The sequence below is a fragment of the Saccopteryx leptura genome, chromosome 7 (genome assembly GCF_036850995.1).
Source record: "Saccopteryx leptura isolate mSacLep1 chromosome 7, mSacLep1_pri_phased_curated, whole genome shotgun sequence".
Classification (NCBI taxonomy): Eukaryota; Metazoa; Chordata; class Mammalia; order Chiroptera; family Emballonuridae; genus Saccopteryx; species Saccopteryx leptura.
Genome location: NC_089509.1, coordinates 73029184 through 73054722, shown reverse-complemented (window position 1 = coordinate 73054722; position 25539 = coordinate 73029184). Strand labels below are relative to the sequence as shown.

At 41.9% G+C, this 25539-nt stretch overlaps 1 protein-coding gene across 1 annotated transcript in view; it reads right to left on the bottom strand.

The window, feature by feature from the left end:
• FAM171B (family with sequence similarity 171 member B) overlaps window positions 1–15555 on the bottom strand; it is a 71670-nt gene extending 56115 nt beyond the window's left edge. Inside the window, exon 1 of the mRNA XM_066345356.1 lies at window positions 15230–15555. Coding sequence (XP_066201453.1) covers window positions 15230–15437 — 208 coding nt within the window. The 5' untranslated portion in view covers window positions 15438–15555. The remainder of the gene's footprint in view (window positions 1–15229) is intronic.
• Between the last annotated feature and the right edge of the window lie 9984 nt (window positions 15556–25539).

Genomic DNA, 25539 nt, shown 5'->3' with positions numbered 1-25539 from the left:
TATATGTGGTTTAATACCCTCCTTAGTCTCTGAAAGCCTAGAAGACAATATACCACACAAGTACCCTGAGAGGGAACACAGGGAGGCTGGCGCCCGAGGGAGAACAGCCAGTCAGCCCATATGCTCCCCTGGAGAGCCACCTGCTTCTGCATCTTGGTTCTCCTAGCCCGGAAGAGTTACAGAATTTCAGACATTGTAAAAAGTGCAAAAACTACATGACAGGGTGCTCTGGGTGGAAAGAGTAAATTTCGACTGTATGCACAAAAGCTGTATCAATGTCGACAGCTCAAACTAAAGGTGATACCCTTTCTTATGCTTTGGTAATAGAGAGCTAATGGCCTCTTGCTGTGAGTATATCTCTAGGTTAACCTTAATGGACAAAAAATTAATAAAATATATAACATTTCTATATTAGTTTTTATAAATTTCTGATTTAGCAGAAAACTAGGCAACTGCTATGTATGTGCCATTACATTTTTTAGAAGTCTTACGTCAGTTGGCGCAACTATAATCAATAACAAAATATATTTTAAGTCACTCGCTGCCATGTGGTGGGGTATGGAAATGAAATCTGGGGTCCCTGAAGGGGAAAGAGGAGAAGCTGGCACAGATGGCAGGGGAGAGAGGTCACAGGAGACATCAAGACACAATTGGTCAGTGTTGTCTTTACAGTGAGGACCAGTAAGAAAACAGCACAAGGTGTTATCATACAGTTTTAATGGCACAGCAAAGTACACTGCTCACAAAAACGAGGGGATATTGTATTGCTTCCTATTCATTTTCAAATATCCCCTCCTTTTTGTGAGTATATTTCTGCTCTCTACCAATGCAAAGACAAACGTACCAATTGCTAGCCTACAGTACACCTAAAGTGATAAAATGGCGTTTACGTCTGAATACTGAATTTAATTGCTTTATTAAAGAAAGGAGGGAATATATATCATCAGTCTGGTCTTCAAGAAATGAAGGCACTATGGCAGAAGTTACATTATCTTTTTTCTTTTCTAAAAATGTGGAACAAGCCATAAAAGAAATATCAAATATTCTAGAAAACACTTAAGCTAAAAGGGAACAGAATATATTGTTACCACAGAACGAAACAGAAAAAAATAGACCTAGATCAAAAATAAGAAAAATTATATCCTTCTACTTTTTCATAGCACTTTCAAACTGACTTTAAGTGTGCTTTCTTCCAGGAAACAGGCCAAGTTACTTTCCTCCAAAGCCATGTTTCCATAGTATCCTATACACCCCCTCTAATATAACACTTAGCACACTCTGCTATCATCTGTGGTCTCTTTATGTCTCTGCAATCGGTGATGATGAAGTGCCTGGCAAATAGTACTGAATGAAATCGGTCACTGTAGGATTCTTGTATTTTATCTTCAGCTCCATATATAGACCAACGCATGTTGTATTGCATTTGAATAAATACCAGTTCCTTTTTCCAGCGTAAAACAAGTATTCTTGATCCAAAACCTGTATGCTTTGGCCACTTTTCCAAAAGTCCCACAGCCTTTTCCCTAAATAATATACTTTTCAAATATACACTCTCTAGAGTAGCCAGCTCAAGTTTGTAATGAAAGAAGATATGTAATTACACAAATATTTATCTATGTGGAGTCTTTCATTTATTCATTCAGTAAATATTTATATAGGAATTCAGCCCCAAGCAAAAACAGTTTCTGTACCTGGCCTCATATGGCTTTCTAACTAGAGAAGACAAGTATGGAAATATGAAGCAGGTGTCTATCTACAGATCAATTACAGACCTTGAGCAAGTAAAAGGTGCTTAGAGAGTACATAGGAGAGAAACCTAGCACAGACTGGGAAGTCAAAGACAACCTGCATAAAAGCGGCAGCATTCAAGCTAACAGCTGAAGTCTGAATGCAGCTAACCAGTTGAATGGTGTGTGTGTGTGTATTTTGGATCATGGAAGTATTGCAAGCAGAGAAATCTGTGTAAAGGCCCTGAGGTATAATGCCTGTCACATTTAAGGTAAGAGAACTGGTGCACAGTGATCAAGAGGGAGAGAAGCAAGAACTAAGACTAGAGTAGTAATTTATGCAAAGCCTTACAGGTCATCTTAAGACCTTCAACTTTGTTCTCAATATAATGGGAAACCTGATCAGATTTGTATTTAAGAATAAAATAATCACTGTTGGGGGAGGTGGACAATCTCTGTGGTTGCTCTGGGAAATATGGATTTTAGAGTAGATATTGATAAGCTGGACTAGAACATAAGAGTAATGTGAGCTAGAGCAGGGGCACTGAGGATGGAGAAAAAAATAACAGATGAGCAATACTTACGAGTTAGACTTGATGTGTTTTGGTGACTAAACAGATGGAGAGGTAGGTACAGAAAGTGCCAAGAACAGCACCCTCAACACCCCTTTCTTGGCCAGTGGGGCACTTTATCGGTTTTTAATAACAATAGGTAAGAAGATTTTATACTGAAAGGATAGTTGGAAATCAAGACTCAACTTTTAGACATGCTTAAACGGAGATATCTGTGATATACCCAGCATAAAGATGTCAAGATAAATGGTGGATATATTCAGGAGTAAGCTCTGAGGAGTCTTAGCCTGTAGATGGTATTTAAAGCAACTAGGATGAATGAGTGGAATGAGGAGTCAGAAAATGGTAAATGACATGGAAAAGAAACCCACATTTTTTCTTTTAATTTTTTAAGTGAGAGGAGGGGAGATAGAGAGACAGTCTCCCACACATGTGCCGACTGGGATCTACCCAGCAATCCCCGTCTGGGGCCGATGCTCAGACCAACGGAGCCACTGGCTGCAAGAGCGGAGGAGGGAGAGAAGGGGGAGAGAAGCAGATGGTCACTTCTCCTGTGTGCCCTGACCAGGGACCGAACCAGGGACGTCCATATGCTGGGCCGATGCTCTATCCACTGAGCCAACAGGCCAGGGCCATTCAGCAGGATAAAGCCATTTCTCAAAACAAAGAAAGTCTTTACTCTGCTATTTGCTCTTCCAATATAATCAGTTATTAATGAAACCAGGAGAGGTGTGAATCAAAAGGGCAAAGAAAATATGGATTTCGCTGAGTTTAGAAGTGATGATATTACCCGGGTTCGATTCCCGGCCAGGGCACACAGGAGAAGCGCCCATTTGCTTCTCCACCCCTCCGCCGCACTTTCCTCTCTGTCTCTCTCTTCCCCTCCCGCAGCCGAGGCTCCATTGGAGCAAAGATGGCCCGGGCGCTGGGGATGGCTCTGTGGCCTCTGCCCCAGGCGCTAGAGTGGCTCTGGTCGCAATATGGCGACGCCCAGGATGGGCAGAGCATCGCCCCCTGGTGGGCAGAGCGTCGCCCCATGGTGGGCGTGCCGGGTGGATCCCAGTCGGGCGCATGCGGGAGTCTGTCTGACTGTCTCTCCCCGTTTCCAGCTTCAGAAAAATGAAAAAAAAAAAAAAAAAAAAAAAAAAAAAGAAGTGATGATATTAATTCCGAAAGCCTGGACCAGCACTGGTGATGAAAATAACAAGTTCAAAGGCAGGTTTAAGTTGCTGTAGTCTGAAATTACTATTTTGACCCACAAAGTGTTTAAAGACCCAAGATTAAGACTTGTTTCTGCAGATGTGGGATGGCTTAGGTTTTTTATACATAGCTTCTTCGGAAATTAATAACAACCAAGGTAGGCCCTTATCTGCTGAGACTGACTGAGGTTTATGATCAGACCTGGGGGATTAGATGATTCACAAAGTCATGAGAGCCCTTACTACCATTATTAACTTAATCCCAGTAACCCTATCCTTCAGTGGAATAGCAAAGAGCCAAGACACAGTTTCTGGGTTGACTGCCAAAGACTTCTGAATAGAGGGCTTTTCAGGTATAAGGTTATCCCTCCAGTTTATTATATAATGAAACCTGGATATAAAACAATGCAGGCCCTGGCCGGTTGGCTCAGCGGTAGAGCGTCGGCCTGGCGTGCGGGGGACCGGGGTTCGATTCCCGGCCAGGGCACATAGGAGAAGCGCCCATTTGCTTCTCCACCCTCCCCCTTCCTCTCTGTCTCTCTCTTCCCCTCCCGCAGCCAAGGCTCCATTGGAGCAAAGATGGCCCGGGCGCTGGGGATGGCTCCTTGGCCTCTGCCCCAGGCGCTAGAGTGGCTCTGGTCATGGCAGAGCGACGCCCCGGATGGGCAGAGCATCGCCCCCTGGTGGGCAGAGCTTCGCCCCTGGTGGGCGTGCCGGGTGGATCCCGGTCGGGCGCATGCGGGAGTCTGTCTGACTGTCTCTCCCCGTTTCCAGCTTCAGAAAAATACAAAAAAAAAAAAATGCAAAGTCATCTGATTTATCAAAAGATATTGGTTATGCATTGATGGACATTTGACAAACAGAATGAAGAAAGCCAAAGAATGAAAGAATTGACCAAGATGCATACAGAGCAATCAGTTCTTTTCAGGGTTGCCTTCTCGCAGGACTGGGTCTGTTATTGCCATGCTTACTAACGCTACCCATCATGCATGCACAGTAACAAATACTTCACATGGTAAGAAAATACAACAACATTATTTGAATTTGAATACTTTTGTTCTTTTCCTATTGAGTATACTTACAAAAGCCTAATTAACCAAAGCAGATTTTATTAACTGGTGGGGATGGGGGTCAAGGATTCTTTTGAAACTCTGACAGAGGCTCTGAACACTAGATAATCACAGCTTGTACAACTAATTTCAGGGTGCTCATGAACCCCCAACACCCTTCCATTCGCTCCCTAGGACCTCTACTACATAATGTATAAATGGGTCCCTTACAACTACAGAAGGAGAAAAAAACTGACCACTTGTGAGTATTTTCCTCTGCCACAAACTTACCGGACCTGCTCTGACACTTGTCACAGCAAGTTATAACTCTCTTCCTTGCCCCAAAGCATCCAAACCTCCTACATCTTTATATCCTACATTTATTAAGCTTTACTGATTCACAAGACTTCTTCCCTCTTAGAATTACCATAATACAAAAACAATTTTAAAATGTACCTTCTTTTAAATCTTCTGATGGCAAACTTGAATCAGCTGGTACAGAAAGCTTCGATTATAAAGCAGCTCACTCACCATAGTTAAATTTGCTATGAAGGAAATCATCAACTTATGCTTAGCTAACAGGATTTTTGTTTTGTTTTGTATTTTGGTGACAGAGAAAGGGACAGATAAAGACAGACAGAAAGGAAGAGAAAGAGATGAGTATGAGGTCGGTTGGCAAAGGGGAAAGGTCACGTGAGGAACCAGACCCGGGAACTCCGGCTGGAACCGCCCACACCATTGCGGCACCAAAAGAAACTTGCCAGGAGTCCTTTTTGAAAAGAGCGACTATCTGTCAGCCAATGAAATTTCGCCACGTCATATTAGCTCAACCGCCCTAAAGACTCTTTAAATTTCCCCCATGCGGTTTCCTCCATGCAACCTCTCTGGCCCCAGTCTTCCAGACCAGAGAACACCATCAGGGAAGCACTGCACTAAATAAAGCTTTTGCTATTCCACACTTCGTGGCTACGACCTACCTTCTTCCTCGGTGGGGAAAAGTACCTTACAATGAGAAGTATCAATTCCTCACTGCGGCTCCTTAGTTGTTCATCGACTGCTTTTTCATATGTGCCTTGACAGTGGAAGGGTGGGCCCCACAACAGAGCGAGTAACCCTTTTTTCAAGCCAGCGACCACAGGGTCATGTCTATGATCCCACGCTCAAGCCAGTGATCCCACGCTGAAGCCAGATGAGCCAGCGCTCAAACCATCAACCTTGGGATTTCAAACCTGGGTGCTGTGTCCCAGTCCAGCACTCTATCCACTGTGCCACCACCTGGTCAGGCAGGCTTAGCTAACAGTTTTATCAGATGTTGTAACTGCCAGGTGATACCACATATCTTTTATGATGTGGGCACGATCTAGCTTACCTCATAGACTTTCAAACAGTGCCAGAGCAAAGCACTTAGGAAAAGGTCATTTCTACTACATTTTAGTCTCAAGAACCTATCATTCCAAAAAGATTTATGATACTCTCTGAAGTAAAAATGTTTGTTTTTAGTTATTACATTCTTTAACCGATATTAGATATTACTTCACTATACATATAGCATTATTAGGTCAGATTAGCCTGACCAGGCGGTGGCGCAGTGGATAAAGCGTCGGACTGGGATGCAGAGGACCCATGTTCGAGACCCCGAGGTCGCCAGCTTGAGCACGGGCTCACCTGGTTTGAGCAAAAGCCCACCAGCTTGAACCCAAAGTCGCTGGCTCCAACAAGGGGCTACCTGGTCTGCTGAAGGCCCGCAGTCAAGGCACATATGAGAAGGCAATCAATGAACAACTAAGGTGTTGCAATGCACAATGAAAAACTAATGATTGATGCTTCTTATCTCTCCGTTCCTGTCTGTCTGTCCCTGTCTATCCCTCTCTCTGGCTCACTCTCTGTGTCTCTGTAAAAAAAAAAAAAAAAAAAGTCAGATTAGTTCTATACATTATTATAAAAATAATTTTCTTGCTTATGATTATAAATGAGTTAAACGCTAATGTAAAGAAACACTAAAATCTTAGGGAAGTATTAAATAATAGTTTTTTCTGCTAAAAGTCCAGCTAACAGCACAACTATATTGTAAAATAGACTTCAGGAAGTACTTATTTTATGAAGATAAGTTATTTTTCTTTAAATGCAAGTATCTGTAATACATCAAACATTTAAATATAAATGAAAAGATTTTTTTAACTTCAGGTACACACACTGAATTACCATAATATGTGTTTCATGACATGCTTTTATTGATCCATGCATGATTCATTTTACTTAGTAAAATAGTTAAATAAATCCTACTATACCCATATTCTTGGTGACATTTTTCTCTTATACAAAATGTGTGGCCTCGTTCTATTTAACTTTTACAGCAAATGGATTTCGACAGCTTAATTTCTATCCTTTCCAAAACACGGGGGAACAGGCAAGGGTGGAATGGGTGTCAAAATATAGTAAGTCACAAAATCCAGGGCCTCTGAAGCTACTTAACTCACGGTGATAGGTAACCCATTAGGAAGAACAGTATCTCCTTACTCATCCGATTTTTGTTTGTCACATTCCTTTTACAAAAAAAAAGCAAAGAAATAAGTAGGTAGGAATAAAACCATAGACACTGGCTTTATTTTAGGAAGCCAAAGGACATAAATTCCATAACCTCCCTGGAGCACTTACCCAGAGATAAGCCAGGGGGCTCACAGAATGAGCCCAGTGTTGAGGCTAGACATTTCTCCCAGCTTCCCACTGGTCACCTAGAGCCAACATGTGGTAGACTGACTGCAAGTGGTAAAAAGCCTTTGTAAATTCGAGGCTTAGCAAAAGGCTAAATTCCCCCCCCCCCCATCTCCATATTGGCTATGAAGCTGAGTATTTGTACCCACTTCACTTAGTTGCTTAAGTTGCTGGAAGCAATTTACATGCCCTTCCTCTCACCCTTTCTTTGTCCAGATGTTGGTTGATTTCACTTATGCATGGTGGAGGGATTCCTATTTATGCCTTAAGAGAGTTCCTGTTTTTGCCTCAGATGTGTGACTTTTTATCAAAGACTTTCTTATTTGCATACGGCTATATAAAAAAGCAAACTGGGGGCCATGAGCTCTTGGATATTGCCATCAGCATTGAAGAGGTCTCCCGATCCCATCCTCTTTTCTTAATGAGTCTATTTTCTTAATTCCGCACCGTTCTCCCTCAAGACCCAGAATTACTAGCCTCACTGGTCCACAGCACCAACCAACATTTAAGTCCACAGATATGAACTGCTTATTGGCTTAAGTATCTAAAAGTTCTAAATTTCAGCAAAACTAACACACGCATTAAAACTATATAGATTATAAATAATATTTCTTTGCTGATCAGGAACAAAAATAAACTAAGTACAAGAACGGATAATACTGGCAAATGTTTAATTTTAAATTATTCCCTAAATTGTTATGATATACAAACATAGTTGAGCCTGACCTGGCGGTGTCGCAGTGGGTAGAGTGTCGGACTGGGATGCAGAGGACCCAGGTTCAAAACCCCGAGGTCGCGGCTTGAGCAAGGGCTCACTAGCTTGAGTGTGGGATTGTAACAGACATGACCCCATGGTTGCTGGCTTGAGCCCAAGGTCGCTGGCTTGAGCAAGGGGTCACTCACTCTGCTGAAGGCTCCCAGACCAGGCACATATGAGGAAGCAATCAATGAACAACTACGATACTGCAACGAAGAATTGATGCTTCTCATCTCTCTCCCTTTCTGTCTGCCTGTCCCTATCTGTCCCTCTTTCTGACTGTTTCTGGAAAAGAAATAAAAGAAACATAGTTGAGGAAAAAAGGATATTAAATAGAAACATAAATCTCATCACATATAAATGAGATTTAAATCTTAATTTCTGTGCAAAATATAGAATCTTAATATGGAGAGCTTAACAAGGATTATTAACTCAAGTTTTCAGAGACTTGTAATAAAGTACAATTACAGAGGCATTTTGTGGTCCTGGTTCACCAGGTCACTGTGGCGGATATGACATGTTAGTAATGATTACTATTTCCTTGACACACTCAACTCTACATGAAATGGCACTCATAATCACTCCTTCATTTCAGGCTCAAGAGAACTGGCCTTTATACTCAGAGACATCATCAACATGTACTTAAGAATACTGCCTAGTCCTGATGACATACAGTCATAAAAAAGAAAAAACTAAGGCACAGAACCTGATATGTCTTGGACATACAGACTGTACTTACACAAAAGGCCAATTAAAGATATCTCCAGACAGATTCCTCAAAGCAAACAGACGCTGTTTTCTTAAGCCTATGATATATTTCATTACAACACATAGTTTTCACAGTTTTAGAATTTTCCAGGTAAATACTCCAAAGCACACTTTTTACCAACAGCAGATAGAAAAATACTATGTCCATTTCCTAGCTAAGGCAATTTGGACAAAAGAAAATTTGAAAACATATTACACTAAGCCAAGTGAATGAAGGATGACAATACTGCAAACTAACCTAGTCAGGCAGGACGTTGAAAGGGAGTCAAGTTCCATCTATTTTGGGGGGGAGAGTTTTTTCTTTTTTTTCTTGTGGGAGAGACAGAGAGAGTCAGAGGGAGGGACAGATAGGGACAGACAGACAGGAAGGGAGAGAGATGAGAAACATCAATTCTTCGTTGTGGTTCCTTAGTTGTTCATTGATTGCTTTCTCAAATGTGCCTTGACCAGGGGGGAGGGGGAAGTTCCAGCAGACCAAGTGAGCTCTTGCTCGAGTCAAGGACCTTGGGCTCAAGCTGGTGAGCTTTGCTCAAACCAAATGAGCTCACACTCAAGCTGGCGACCTTGGGGTCCGGAATCTGGGTCCTCCACATCCCAGTCCAACGCTCTTTCCACTGTGCCACCACCTGGTCAGGCGGGGGGGAGGGGGTTTGTTTCTAAAAGTATTTGGTAGTTTCTGTTTGGTCACATAAGAACATTGAGCAAACACCACTAAAACAAACTGAACACAATGGCATGTGTTTTTCAACCTGTAATCAACACCAAGAAATAGCTCCCTTTAGTTATTAAAATCCTGGAAAGAAATCATAATTACCCCTTCTGGCAATACAGCCTTTAAATAATGAGTACTTTAAATAGAACAGACAATTTCTAATCCCACTCCTACTGATTTTCAGATTTAACAACAAAAAAAAAAAGAGCAAATGAATGCTCTTGTGGATGGGAGATTTCAATCAGGTTTGTTTGAATTAAGTTATATGAATTCAATAATAAGTATGCAGTAATAATCTATACCAAATTTTATTCTTTAAAATTAAATTTTATGAAGTGACGTAGGTTCCAGCTGTATAGAAAATGAAAAAAAGAATTTAATTTCAAAAATGTACCCCTTGCCCTGCAATTCCACTCCACCGGATAGCAACTCCAACTGTACTTGAGGAGACATATCCACACAAATATTCGTATACGAATACAGCAGCTCCATTTCCAACACCTAAAACGGGAAGCAGCCCTAATATCTGTCAACAGAAGTGAGAAACCAAACAGTGGTAGTTCATACAGTGAAGTATGTACTACTCAGCAGTAAAAAGGAACACACCACCGAACAGGCAACAACGTGGATGAAACCGATGGACGCTGGAGCTAAAGAAGCTAGACACAAAAAGACAAGCTACATATATGACTTCATCTTATGAAGTAAAAAACTCAAAATGAATCTATTATGAAAACAATCAGAGAGTAGTTGCCTCTGGGTAAGAGGCAGAAGTTGACTGGGAAGGGGACCTGAGGGAACTTTCTAGAGTGAGGTAAAAGCTCCGTATCTTGATAGGGGTGATGGTTACATGTGTCAATACAGTACAGTTAAGATGTGCACATTCCAATGTATTTTACCTCAAAGGGAAAAAAAAAAAGCCTGCAGAGGAAATGGGTGGAGGTGGAGGGAAAAAAATTACAGCAGAATTTGATCTTTGTTAAAGCTGGGTGATAGGTATGACTTTTTAAATGCTATTTTATTTAGTTCCTATTTATCTGACATTTTCCAAAATAAAAGTTTAAAAATATTGATTGGTGAAATGTACACTCAAAAATGTTTATACCATGAAAACACACTTCTCAAAAGCCTTCTCTGTGTGTAAAAGACATTTATTAAAATCCGTGGAGCTCCCCCGTCTCTGAACTGCACATGGAGAATTAGAAATGGAGCTCATTATTTCCTCCAGCTCCCCCTCCAGACCCCAGCACGCCTCCCATCTAACGGGCCATCAGAGTGAATATGATATGCTTGTCTCAGCTATCACTGACTCCCAAATTAATTCCTCCCTGGCCCCTCAAATATTTATTTCTAACAAATACTGCTACCAACGGAGAAATCAGAGCTGCTGAGCACTCTGGAGAAAACAACTGATTTGATAGATCTCAACCTTACTCTTTCTTCTCACTACTTGCTGAAGACAGTGTTTTTTATAATAAAAAATTGTAGCCCTGGCCAGAGAACTCCGTTTGTCAGAGCATCGTCCCAAAGCACAGAGGTTGCCAGTTCGATTCCTAGTCAGGTCACATGAACAGATCAATGTTCTCTCTCTCTCTCTCTCTCTCTCTGTCTCCCCTTCTCTGTCTCTAAATTCAATACTGTTTTTAAATCCTGATTTTTAAAATCTCATATTCAACCTTTTTTTAACCTCACATTCTTATTTTTTAGCAACCCAGAGAAACATACATGTTTAGAAAAACATAATCCAGAGAATGCTAACCAAGATTAAGTTTCTCGACTACAGACTGACATGCTCAGCGCATACCAGTCACTGCATGTATCTTAGTCGTTTTCTAGATTTGGGTGGAGACAACTCCTTTAGTTTTCACATAACATGTCGAAAGAATCAGAAGCACTACACAAAGAATAAATTCCAACTTAATCACAACTATTTAAAGATATGTTAATACCCTACTAGGTCATAAGAGGATTATGTATGTACACTTGGATAAGGAATTTTTTTTTTAACTGATTGATTTCAGAGAGAAAGAGAGGAAGAGAGGAAGGGAGATGAAGGGAGAGGAAGTAGATATGAACAGAGAGGGAAAGGGGATGGACAGAGAGGGAGAAGGGATGGACAGAGGGGGAGAAGGGATGGACAGGGGGGGAGAAGGGATGGACAGGGGGGGAGAAGGGATGGACAGAGGGGGAGAAGGGATGAACAGAGGGGGAGAAGGGATGGACAGAGGGGGAGAAGGGATGGACAGGGGGGAGAAGAAACGGAGAGGGAGAAAAGATGGGCAAGGAGGGAAACATTCATTTGTTCTTCCACTAACCCACACGCTTGGTGCTTCTGGATGAGGCTCTAACAGACTGAGCTAACCAGCCAGGGCCAAGAATCTTCCTGACAGAACCCGTAATTAGACTCTGGTATGGGTATCAGTAAGTTCTCTATGGTTACCTTAAGATAAACAATGAAATTAGCTAATACTAAAAACTCATAATTTGTATGTTCTTATAACCTCTACTTACAAATATTTCTACCTAACATTTCTTTTGTATATATCCCCTGCTAAATTCCAATGAAGAATTTCACGAGGTGTTACATTAAAGACTCGGTGAAAGTGATCCTGATGCTAACATGTTTGTTCACGCCAGGTACTCTTCTAGGTATTAGAAATAACAGTAAACAAAATAAAATGTATAGCCTCATAGAGCTTACATTCTAGTAAGGGGAAACAGGCTTCTAAGTGCCACGGAGGAGAATCATTATGAAAGCGCACACAGATGAACAATTTCATATAGCTGGTCAGGAAAGGGTCCCTGCTCCAGTCTGACACCTGAATAGACTGGAAGGATGTTGATGTTAAGTTCCAGAATCCCAGGCAGAGAAAATGGCAAGTGCAAAGGTCTGATGCCAGAGCCAGTGGGGCTACTATGAAGTAAGTGAGGGTCAGTTTGTAGGATATTGGGGGGGGGGGGGCAGAAAGGGGATCTGTGAGCAAAAATAATCCTATTTAATTTTTTAAAAAGGTCATTAGCTGTGTGAGGACAGAGTAACACAGGCTAAAGCAAGAAGACCAGTTCAATCTAGAGATCACAATGCACTCAAAGGAATTGTTTAACTTCATTGTTTGTAGGTCATGTCTCATTATACAACCTGATATTCTAATAACTAAAACAGCAATCTGTTAACTGTTTTCTTGTTTGCCAGTGGTTTGGGAGCTAGAGTTTCTGAAGAAAAGCAAGTCATCAAACATTACTTTTCAGGCTGTAGGCTGACCTACTGGATAGTGGTTCCTGTATCTCAAATAAGACAAAAACTGCCTGACCTGTGGTGGCGCAGTGAATGAGGGTCCACCGGGACACTGAGGGAGCCAGTTCAAAACCCTGGGCTTACCTGCTCAAAGCACATATGGGAGTTGATGCTTCCTGTTCCTCCCACCCCCCGTTTCCTCTCTAAAAATGAATAAATATTTTTAAAAGATTTTTTTTAAAAAGACAAAAACTGCAAGTTACCCAAACACTCAACCTTTTCAAGAATATTCCCTCACAAACATCAGGATATAGATATTTTAATGCGCAGACTAGATACAGAAGGTTTTGTATTGCTGCAGTTATTCAAAGCGCTCATCACATGTGGTAGCAGTCAAAACCATTTAACTAATATTACTGAAAGATAAACCAAAATTAAAATATATTTCAAACCATAATATCCATTAACACATTCTGACTTCCCTTGTAGTAATTTATAAAATCCCTGTCATAATGAAGAAAGGCTCTCAAATCACTTTCCTACTTCTAATTTCCTTAAGTTTAGCAAATAACTAAAGCAGCCTCACCCAAACCATACCATGAGCACTTTCATTTTATAAAAACTTGGGTAGATTGGTGCAGCCACTGTGAAAAGCAGTATGCAGTTACCTCCAAAAACATTTAAAATGGAACTTTCTTATGTCCCAGCAATTCCACTTGTGGGAATATATCTGAAGAAACCTGAAACGCTAATTTGAAAGAATATATACACCCCTGTGTTCATTGAAGCATTTTTAACAACAGCCAAGATTTGGAAGCAGTCCGAGTGCCCATCAGTAAATGAACAGATAAAAAAGCTGTGGTGTATTTATACAATGGAATACTACTCAGCCATAAAGAAGAAAACCTTACCCTTTGTGACTACATGGATGGACCCAGAGATGATTATTATGCTAAATAAAATAAACCAGTCAGAGAAGGACAAGTAGCACGATTTTACTTATATTTGGAATCTAATGATAAAATGAAACTAACAAAATAGAAACAGACTCAGAACAGAGTTGGGGCTGGGTGAAAATGGTAAAGGGATTAAGCAAAAACAAAACAAAAACACCTCACAGAGAGACAACAGTTTGGTGATTACAGAGGGGAAGGGGAGGAGAAGGGGAGGGAAAGGTAGAAAAGGGTAAAGGCGATATAAATGGTGATGGAGAGAGACTTGACTCTGGGGCGATGAACACACGATTCAGTGTACAGATGATGTAGTACAAAATCATATACCTGAAACTTACATATTTTATTAACCAATGTCACCCCGATAAATTCCATTTTAAAAAATAAATAAAAAAAAAACAGGATAGGGAAATCACTATACACTACTTACCTTTCAGGACTTGTAACCACACTTGAATGTTAATAACTGCTTTTTAAAAGAGTGTTAGAAACACATGCTTTTGTGCACACTTTCGTGATTTCATTCTTCGCTCAGAGCACGCTGCTAAATTAAATCATCCTGGCTGTTTCATGAATCACAGCTGGCCTGCTTGACTACTGCTCTGTGATGATGAACAAGCAGTAAAAAATAAGATGCTGATTGTACTTTTTAAAATCTCATCTTTAGCATCTTGTATAATGTTATTAGGCAGGATTTTAAAACAAATGTTCTAATTCACTTTGGTTTTGCTAAAACCTCAGCCCATCTGCCAACTAATCGATGGTTGTTTTTTTTCTTTCCAAATAGTAGGGGACATCTACAGTAGGGAAGGAAAATGGGGTGGGGTGGGGAGAAGCTATTAAAATGGATAATCCAGCTATTTCTTAGCGTGGGGATTTAATGGGGGGGTGGGGGCAGAATGAGGCAGGAAATAAAGGACCGTTACAGCCACATATACTATATAACCTATCTCTCACCCTCACTGAATGTCAGTGTCAAAAATCTGCCTCATTAAGTTCCTCTAACAAGTAAGGAGATTCCCCCTCTGGGGACAGGCTTATGCTGTGCTAACATCACTACGGACATCACCTCATCTGTCCCCTCTCCTTTTCCCTTTCCTTCCATTACAAGCTCCTATTTCATTTTGTTACATCTTATACTGAAGGCATTCTTGCAAACTGCCTTAAACCCTTCCTGGAATAAGAGATAGAAATAAATCAAGATTTCTTTCTTCACGTCTAAATTTAAATCAAATGTAGCAGGCAAGCGGGGTGGGATGGTGAAAAGGGGTGTGTGAGTGCCTACTGCAAGATTTTCTGGTCTCTAAGAGAGGAGAGGATAAAGAACAGAATACTTAAGGGATTTAAGAACCGTGGGGTGAGGGAGGGTCAGGGCAGAGAAAAAATTCAGGAAGAAGGGAGGGAGAGAAAGATCTCAGGGAGGTTGGGATGGGTAGGGAGAGACAATGGAGAGCTGCCTGGCCAGGAAAGTGGCGAGGAAGCCAGCGATGCCCGATCGGATCGCCCGCCGAGACGGAAAGGCAGGTCCGGGCCGCCTGGACCCACCTGGAACCGGGACGGTGAAGGATGCCTCCGGCCTCTCCTCCTCTGCCTCCTCCCGCTGCCGCTGCTGCTGCTGCTGCTGCTGGATGAGGCTGAGATCCGAGCGGCTGAGCTCGGCTCTGGCAGCTGCGGGCACCAGTCGCGCCTTCAGCAGCACAGCTGCCAGGCCAAGGAGCAGGGTGCAAGGGACGCGCCGGCTGAGTCTCGCCATGGCCGAGAGCCAGAGGGCCGCGGCGGCATATTGCGGGACTGGGGCCGGCGGCGGGCGCCAGGGCTGCGGGCTCCGACTAGCCCGCCCGCCCGCTCCCCCTGCGTCGTCTGCGGCGCACGCCCTCGCCAGCAGGAGGAGGAGGCTGGAGGCGGAGGGCGCCGGAGCGGGAGGCGGGGGAGGGTCACATCCTTGCGCACGTGACGCGAGGGGCGGGGCGAGGCGGGCGAGCTCCGGACCTCGGGCTACGAGCTTTCACCTGCGGCCTTGCTGCTGGGCGGGAGGGGGTGCGCTCCTTCCGGTGCTGCGGCGCTGTGCCAGGTGGTGGCCTCCAAGGGTGAGGCGACCAACTTTTTATAATGAAAAGGACAAAAATTAATTGAGGAAAACAATATCGCAAATAAAAGAAACACTTTATTCATTCCAACAATAATACACTATATGATAAATAAAAACATTTGTAACATTTTATATTGTAATTATGCTTACATGCCTATTAATTTTTAGTAATAATTGTAAGAAAAAAGTACTCATTTAGATACAAATATGTCACATCACACGCAATGGGTCAACTCTGCATTGATCAAATACGGGCATTTACAGATTAGTCTTCCATTATCAAAACAGAGGACATGGCCCTGGCCAGTTGGCTCAGCGGTAGAGCGTCGGCCTGGTGTGCAGGGGACCCGGGTTCGATTCCCGGCCAGGGCACATAGGAGAAGCGCCCATTTGCTTCTACACCCCTCCCCCCCCCTTCCTCTCTGTCTCTCTCTTCTCCTCCCACAGCCAAGGCTCCATTGGAGCAAAGATGGCCCGGGCGCTGGGGATGGCTCCTTGGCCTCTGCCCCAGGCGCTAGAGTGGCTCTGGTCGCGGCAGAGCGTCGCCCCTGGTGGGCGTGCCAGGTGGATCTCCCGGTGGGGCGCATGCGGGAGTCTGTCTGACTGTCTCTCCCCATTTCCAGCTTCAGAAAAATACAAAAAAAAAAAAAAAGAAAAAGAAAAAAAGGAGGACATGTAAGAGGATATGGGAGGGAGGGTGGAACTTATAAAAAGACAGTCCTCCCTAAAGGATGGCGATTGGTCACCTCATTCAAGGGTAAAAAAGAAAAGAGCCTTTCTGGGAGCTGCTTTGACCCTTATATCCTCCAGCCCCTGAGACACCGGAAAATTTTGCAGAAAGTGAAATAAAATTACACCCACCTGATCCCAAAGTAGAGAAGAAGGTGATTACCCTCCTACAACTGTTAATGCAGCACCAGCGGATCAAAAAGCCAGGGTATTTTAACCATATAGGCTTGGCTGCCTCACAATCTAAACTGATTGGCTAGGAATTAAACTGCGGCTCACCAGGTTTTTACTAAACCTATTTCTTCTCAAGTGAGATATTTTTCTGTATTATAAAAATATTCCTAATTATATTTTGTGTAATTGTACCCAACAAATTTTCATTTGTTCTAACGATATTTTACTAAATGAGTACCAGGCACTATGTGCCAGCATTTAGTCAGGTTTTTGGAATAAGCAAGATACATCCCCTGTATTCTAGGAGCTAACTACCTGTTAGGGAAGAGAAACAGAAAAAGCAAATTGCAATCCAATGTGGTGGTTGCCATTGTAGAAACACTACAATGTGCAGAGATTACAGTGAATTGGAAGAAATTAACTGTGGTATATGGAAGGGGCTGTGGAATACTGGGGGAATTGTGGTTTAAAAGAGAATAGGTTGACACATAGATGGGAGTAACCAGGTGTACTAAAAAGAGGTGTGTGTGTGTGGTCTGCATGCAGGGAAAGCCCAGAGGTACTTGGAAGTGAGCGATGACTGTGACAGAGTGACTTTTAGATTGAAGAGGAGAATGGAGATTCAATCATTAAAAAAGTAATAGCAAACACTTCTTTAGCAAGTACTGTGTGCCAGACACTGTTCAAGCACTTTATATATGTCACCTCTTGTAATAATCTTGAGTGCTTTATAAGGAAATTGAAGTTTAAGTTTACACCGCAAGTGATTATGAAGTAGTGAAAGTGTAGGGAGGCTGTGTTAGGCTTGCTTGCGGGGTTACCAACTGCAAGCACTTTGCCTGATTGGTACGTAAGTGTGTGGCAGCGCCACGTGTGTATGGCCTATATAAGGCTACCGGTGCTCGCACTCAAGAGAGATGGGGGGGGTTGTGGGTGCACAGATTGCCTGCCTGCCACTGTGAAGGGCCATTTTGCTGTTTGTTTGCCAGAGAGGGGGTTTCCCCTGCCTGTGTGCTTGTCTGCCATTGTGAGACTTTATTAAATGGAATGGCCCAATCCTTTCTGGCTCCACACTTTTTCTACCTTCTGCCCAAATCCAATGTGAATCACCCTGGCCTTGGTCACTGACATTACAGAAAGAAATTAATCAGGGAAGGAAATTGCTCCCTTAAAAAAATCACTTTCCTATCAGTTTGCAGGATGGATTACAGAGGAATGCAATGGAGGAGAAAAGATCAGTTTAGCGGTATTTGTAAAAGCCCAGAAGTAGATGCCCAAGGCTTCTGAGACTGAAAAGGAGAGGACAGAAGTAGGAGCTGCAGTATTTAAGGCTAGAATCACGTTGATTGGGCTGGGAGAGGAGGAGAGAGATGGATATGTCTAATATGACACCCACATTGCCAGACTGAGATCCTGGGTGGCTGTTTATGACATTTTCATGATTAAATGATAATGCAGATTAGATTGCAGAATAAGTGATAAACCATGGCTTGTTTAGTTGTAATCTCTGCGTGTAGAGTGTCCATGTGACATTTCATTGTATAATATCAATGTGATCTGTGACATCACAACATCATTTACCATCTGTAATGCTGGTGGCCGAGGCCAGGCAGGTTCCCACTGAATTTGGGCAGGTGGTAGAGGAACTGCAGAGCCAGAAAGCGACGGGCCATACCCATTTATTGGAGGCTCACAAGGACAGGCGAGCAAATAGACAACAAAAGGGAAAGAGCTCTATTTTTAATTTTTTGAGGAACAACCATACTTTCTTCCATAGTGGTTGTACTACTTTACATTCCCACCAACAGTGGATGAGGGTTCCTTTTTCTCCACAGCCTCTCCAACACTTGTCATTACCTGTCTTATTGATAATAGCTAATCTAACAGGTGTGAGGTGGTATCTCATAGTTTTGATTTGCATTTCTCTAATAGCTAATGAAGATGAGAATCTTGGCCATTTGTATTTCTTCCTGGGAGAAGTGTCTGTTCATGTCCTCGTCTCACTTTTTTATTGGATTGTTTGCTTGTTTGTTGTTGAGTTTTATGAGTTCTTTGTATATTATGAATATTAGGCCCTTATCTGTGCTGTTGTTTGAAAATATCATCTTCCATTTAGTTGGCTGGCTATTTGTTTTGTCAGTTTCTCTTGCTGTGCAAAAGCTTCTTAGTCTGATGTGGTCCCATTCATTTATCTTTGCCTTCACTTCCCCTACCATATGACCCAGCAATCCCTCTACTGGGTATATACCCCCAAAACTCAAACACATTGGTATGTAAAGACACATGCAGTCCCATGTTCATTGCAGCATTGTTTACAGTGGCCAAGACATGGAAACAACCAAAAGCCCTTCAATAGATGACTGGATAAAGAAGATGTGGTATATATGTACTATGGAATACTACTCAGCCATAAGAAATGATGACATCGGATCATTTACAACAACATGGACGGACCTTGATAACATTGTACTGAGTGAAATAAGTAAATCAGAAAAAACTAAGAACTATATAATTCCATACATAGGGGGGACATAAAAATGAGACTCAGGGACATGGACAAGTGTGGTGGTTACTGGGGTCGAGGGGGCAGGAGAAGAGGGAGGGATTGGGGGAGGGGAGGGGCACAAAGAAAACCAGATAGAAGGTGACGGACAACAATTTGACTTTGGGTGATGGGAATGCAGCATAATTAAATGTCAAAATAACCTGGAGATGTTTCTCTGAATCTATGTACCCTAATTAATCAATGTCACCCCATTAAAATTAATAATAAAGGAAAAAAGGGAAAAAGCTAATAAACAAGAGAAAATCTGCTATTCACGTTAAGGGCAAGGGAGCAATTCACAGTGGCCGGAGAGAGATCTGGGAGAATCGCTGCCCAGGAGCAGCACCCATAGCCTTGTATAAACTGTGCACACGTGCCTCTGCCTGTGCTCACGCACTAATCATGCAAAGTGCTTGCAGCCTTTAAGTAAACCCGCGAGCAAGCCTAACACAGCTGCCCCACACCATCACAGCTGATTCAGTTGATTTGACTGACCAGACAGTCCCTTTCCTTCCTTACCATCCTTCTGGGTTCCTCCCAGAGTTTCCAGCTTGCTGGAAAAGAACTACTCGGTAGTAGAAAGTTATTCTTTGATCAAGGAAAGGCAAATAGTGCTTACATAACTATAAAGTAAGACAATAATAATAGTAATAATAGCCATTTTATGTACAGTATCTGATTGTATCCTCTGAGTAATCCTACAAATCAGCTTTTGTTTAACTTATTTAGCAAATGGAAACACTGAAGATCAGGGAGGCTATTGATTTGCCCAAGGATTCACTAATAATGTGTGATTTTACCTATCTACCCCACATGAAAGTTTTACCATGAGCTTGTATTGCTTTTCTGAAGTGATTTTTAGACCAAATAAATGATGTGGGTACAGAATTATTTGGAGAACCAATGCCAAGGTGAGAGCCCTCCACTGCGTACCAGTGTTCTATCACGGCTTTGCCTCACTGCTGTGAGCAGGAGTGACGGAGGGGAGGCTGAATGCTGAAAGCCTTCATTAGTCTCATCAAGCTGCTTTTGTCGCATTTTTTTTCCTCAATTTACCCCTCTTCCTGGAGAGAAGAAAGGGAAAGGGAAAATGGCTCCAGAAAGCTAACTGGCAGATCAAGAGGAAAGAAATGCTGCCAGAATTTCTGTCATCCTGCCATAAGGTGGCCAAGACATCTGTGGGGAAAACAGCTGTGTTAGGCTTGCTTGTTGGTTTACGGGATGCAAGCACTGATTAGTGCGTGAGCACGTGGCAGCACCATGTGTGCGGCCTGTGTAAGGCTACAGGTGCTTTCCCTCGGGGGCGATTCTCCCAGATCACTCTCCTGCCACCATGCGGTTCTCCTACTCCTTTGCCCTTCACTGTGAAAAGCAGATTTTCCTTTGTTTATTAGCTCTTTTCCTTTTTTGTTTATTTGCTCGCCTGTCTATACGAGCCTCCAATAAACAAGTATGGCCCAACGCTTTCCAGCTCTGCAGTTCCTCCACCATCTGCCTGAATTCAATGAGGACCTGCCTGGCCTCGGCCACCAGCAGACTTACATCATTAATATATTAGTGGCTAACATTCTGGAGGCAAGCCACTGATTCTATGACCCCCAGAGAGGAAGGACATCCAACCCTTCAATATTATTGACTGCTGAAAGAGAATTTTGTCAGTCAAGATGGTTTTTAAATATTCCATTACTCATATAGCTTATGCTTAATTTCTGTGCAATAGAAAAAAGCCATGTTTTCCAATTCAGTCAGGACTAGTAGTTGTTAAATCAAAAAAGGTTAGTAAGAGACATAAAAATCAGTGTATCTTAAATATATTTTAAACTGTTTATTTTACCTTAAGTAAATGGATATGCATTTACCAATATTTTGGTGTAGGGCCACGGATATATATTTTTTTACTATCTAACCACATCCTAGGATTTGAAATGATAAACCATAATTATAATGCACTCTTTTGTTTTGTTTTATTAGGTAAGAGGTGGGGAGGCAGAGAGACTCCTGCATGAATCCTAACCAGGATCCACCTGGCAAGCACACTAGGGGGCAAATGCTCTGCCCAAATTGGGCCAATCCTCAGCAACCAAGCTATTTTTAGCACCTGAGGCCAGACCATGGTGCCATCCTCAGCACCCGGACCAATTTGCTCAAATGAGTCAGGGCTGTGGGAAGGGGAAAGAGAGAGAAAGAGAGAGAGAGAGTAGAGGGAGGGGTGGAGAAGCAGATGGTTGCTTTTCTTGTGTGTGCTGACCAAAAATCAAACCTGGGATTTCTACACGCCAGGCCAATGCTCTATCACTGAGCCTACTGGCGAGGGCCAATCTGCAGTTTTAATTTAAATGGGAGTTCTTAAAAGTCTTTGGCAAGCAATTTGAGTGTGAAATCCTTCTATGTTCAATTTCCCCATATTTTTACAATTTTCTAACACACTATTAAACTTAGTTTTCATACAAAAATTCACTTTATTCAAATTTATATTTCATCCATTCCTTAGAACATAAAATTGGCAAAAAACTAATTTGTGAGAAAATGTAACTGAACTTCAGCACACACATGAACAAACTAATGGGGGCAAAGCAAAGCAGACATGCAGGAAGGTGTGTCCTACAGCATGTGCCTCCCATGGCAGGCCATGTAATTTACAAAGGAATAGAAGATGCCAGTTGATCCAGAAGGTTATTTTCAAGTTCATAATCCATGATACTGTTCATTCTTAATACAATGTGATCATTTTATAAAAATACTACAAGAGCCATCAGAAAGCAAAGTATAATACCATACATACTATATTATACAGTGTGTCCATGAAGTCATGGTGCACTTTTGACCGGTCACAGGAAAGCAACAAAAGACAATAGAAATGTGAAATCTGCACCAAATAAAAGGAAAACTCCCAGTTTCTGTAGGATGATATGGCAGCATGTGCACATGCGCAGATAATGACGTAACACTGTGTATACAGCGGAGCAGCCCATGGCCATGCCAGTCAAGATGTGGACGGTACAGAGGAAAGTTCAGTGTGTTCTGTGGCTCGCTAAATTTGAATACGTGACCAAAGTGCAACGTGAATATCGGCACGTTTATAACAAAGAGCCACCACATAGGAATAACATTACTTGGTGGGATAAGCAGTTGAAGGAAACCGGCAGTTTGGTGGAGAAACCCCGTTCTGGTAGGCCATCAGTCAGTAACGAGTCTGTAGAGGCTATATGGGATAGCTACCTAAGGAGCCCTAAAACATCTGTGCGTGAGCCCACATCGAACTGCACTGAATAGGTATGAAACTGGGAGTTTTCCTTTTATTTGGTGCAGATTTCACATTTCTATCGTCTTTTGTTGCTTTCCTGTGACTGGTCAAAAGTGCACCATGACTTTACGGACACACTGTATAATAATTCTTTCCTGCTTAAGATCTGCCAGTACCATAAGGTCATAGTAATCAAAACAGCATGGTATTGGCACAAGAACACGCATATAGATCAATGGAATAGAACAGAGAGCACAAAAATAAACCACACCTTTAGTGTAAATTAATATTTGACAAAGAAGGCAAGAGCATACAGTGGGGTAAAGATAGTCTTTTCAATAAATGGTGTTAGGAGAATTGAACAGATGCATGCAAAAAAAAAAAAAAAAAAAAATGAAACTAGACCACCAACATACCATGAACAATAATAAATTCAAAATGGATTAAAGACTTAAATATAAGTCAAGAAACCATAAAAATCCTAGAAGAAAACACAAGCAGTAAAATCTCAGACATTGCTTGTAGAAATATTTTTGCCAATATATCTCCTTGGACAGGGGAAACAGAAAAAAAAGAAACAAATGGGACTACATCAAACTAAAAAGCTTTTGCACAGCAAAAGAAACCATCACCAGAATGAAAAGGAAACCTCCTGAATGAGAGAATATATTTGTCAAATGATATATCTGGTAAGGGATTAATTTCCAATATATATAAAGGACTTATACACCTCAACACCAAGAAGACAAACAGTCTAATTTAAAAATGGATAAAGAGCCTGAATAGACACTTCTCCAAAGAAGAAATACAGTCAATAGACATGAAAAAATGCTAAATGTCACTAATCATCAGAGAGATACAAATTAAAAATCCACAATGAGATATCAACTCATGCCTGTCAAAATGGCTATTATCAATAAGTCAACAAATTACAAGTGCTGGTGAGGATGTGAAGAAAAGGGAACCTTTATACACTGTTGGTGGGAATGCAGATTAGGACAGACACTATGGGAAAGAGTATGGAATTTTCTCAAAAATCTTTAAAAATGAAACTGCCTTTTGACTCAGTGCTCCTCCTTCTGGGAATATATCCAAAGAAGCCTGAAACACTAATTCATAAAGATATACGCTCACTGTGGTGTGTAAAGAATTTTATATTGAGTGGGACACTTGAAACCATGTCAACACAATAAAATTTTTTAAAATTTAAAGAAGAAAATGTATATGCACCCCTATGTTCATTGCAGCATTATTTACAATAGCCAAGATCTGGAAAGAGCCCAAGTGCCTGCCAAAAGATGAGTGGATAAAAAAGCTGTGGTATCCTTGGCTGGATGGTTCCGTTGGTTGGAGCATTGCCCCAAAGCACAGAGGCTGCCGGTTTGATCCCTGGTCAGGGCACATGCAGGAACAGATCAGTGTTCCTCTCTCTCTCTCTCCCTTCCTCTCTAAAATCAATAATAAAAACACAAACAAACAAAAAACAGCTGTGGTATATTTAAACAATAGAATACTACTTGGCCATAAAAATGAAAGAAATCTTACCTTTCGCAACATGGTGGATGGACTTGGAGATTATCATGCTAAGTGAAATAAGCTAGTCAAGGAAAGACTAATACCATATGATTTCACTTATATGTGTAATTTAATGAACAAAATAAACTGAGAAAATAGAAACAGAGGCATGGGTACAGGGAAAAGACTGACAGCTGTCAGTTGGGCTGGGTATTAGGGGGCTGGATGAAAGAAGGTGAGGGATTAAGCAGAAGAACATATACAGTATATACAAAACGTTGTGGTGACGGAGCGAAAGCAGGTGAGGGTAGGTGGAGGTGGGAAAGGGGGCAGCGAAGAGGGACAGGAGACTTTTCTTGGGGCAGTGGGCACATGATGCAGTGTGCAGATGATGCTTTATTGAGTTGTACACTTGAAACACTTGAAACCTGTATGGTTTTTGCAAACTAATTATCACTCCAATAAATTCAATTAAAAAAAAAAACCTCCCAGTACCTCCCCATTGCTTCTAGCATAAAGTCCAAAATTGATACTAACAGACTTTTGTTTTTTTTATTTTTAAGACTTTATTTATTCATTTTAGAGACAGAGAGAGAGACTGAAGGGGAAAGGAGCAGGGAGCACCAACTCCCATACGTGCCTTGACCAGGCAAGCCTGGGGTTTCAAACAGGCGACCTCAGCATTCCAGGTCAACGCTTTATCCACTGCGCCACCACAGGCCAGACATTAACAGACTCTTTACAATCTACTCTCTGACTGCCCAAGTTCATCTTTTAATATTTCCTACAGAGGGAGGAAGAGAGAGAGGGGAGAGAGTTCTTTTATTTCCTTGAACTAGATTTACTTGGGTTGTACCTAGAAATACCATTATTACTGCTTACAACCATGAGGGGATATTTCAAAATGAATATGAAGCCATAAAATAGCCCTTCATGTTTGTAAGTTGTATGGCCAGTAGTCGTGGCCATCGCGGCCATTCTGGTGCAGGTTCTCACTGAATTTGGACAGACAGTAAAGAAATAATGGGGCCAAAAAATGGTGGGCCATTCCTTTATTAAAGTCTCGCACAGGCTGATGAGCAAACACACAGGGAAAACACTTCCCTTTCACTCATTCAGAGCTCCCAAAGCCCTGACATATTATCCAGTTCCACAACCAGGAGAATCTTCTCTGGTTTCTCCTAGAATCAAAGGCCCCACCAGTCTCAGCAGAGCTCGCAAAAGCCCCTCAGCTCTGGTTCTCCATCTGCACACCTTCTCTTTCTTTCCCTGCCAAGTCTTCTTCTTCCTCAGCACCCTGCATTCTCCCTTCTATCATTCTCCAAACATGGCTTCTTTCTTTACGTCCCTTCTTCCTTCTTTCTCTTTTCAAAACTTTCTGGCATGAAAAACTCAAACATTAGAAAAACAATGGCCCTTCCCAAGCAGGAAGGTAATTTTCAATTTTACAGATCACAGAGACCTGGTGCTGCCCAGCTCCCAATGCAAACTATAAGCAAGCAAACATAAAAATCACACTTTACAAACTTATTTGACCAACATGAGTATATAATACAAAG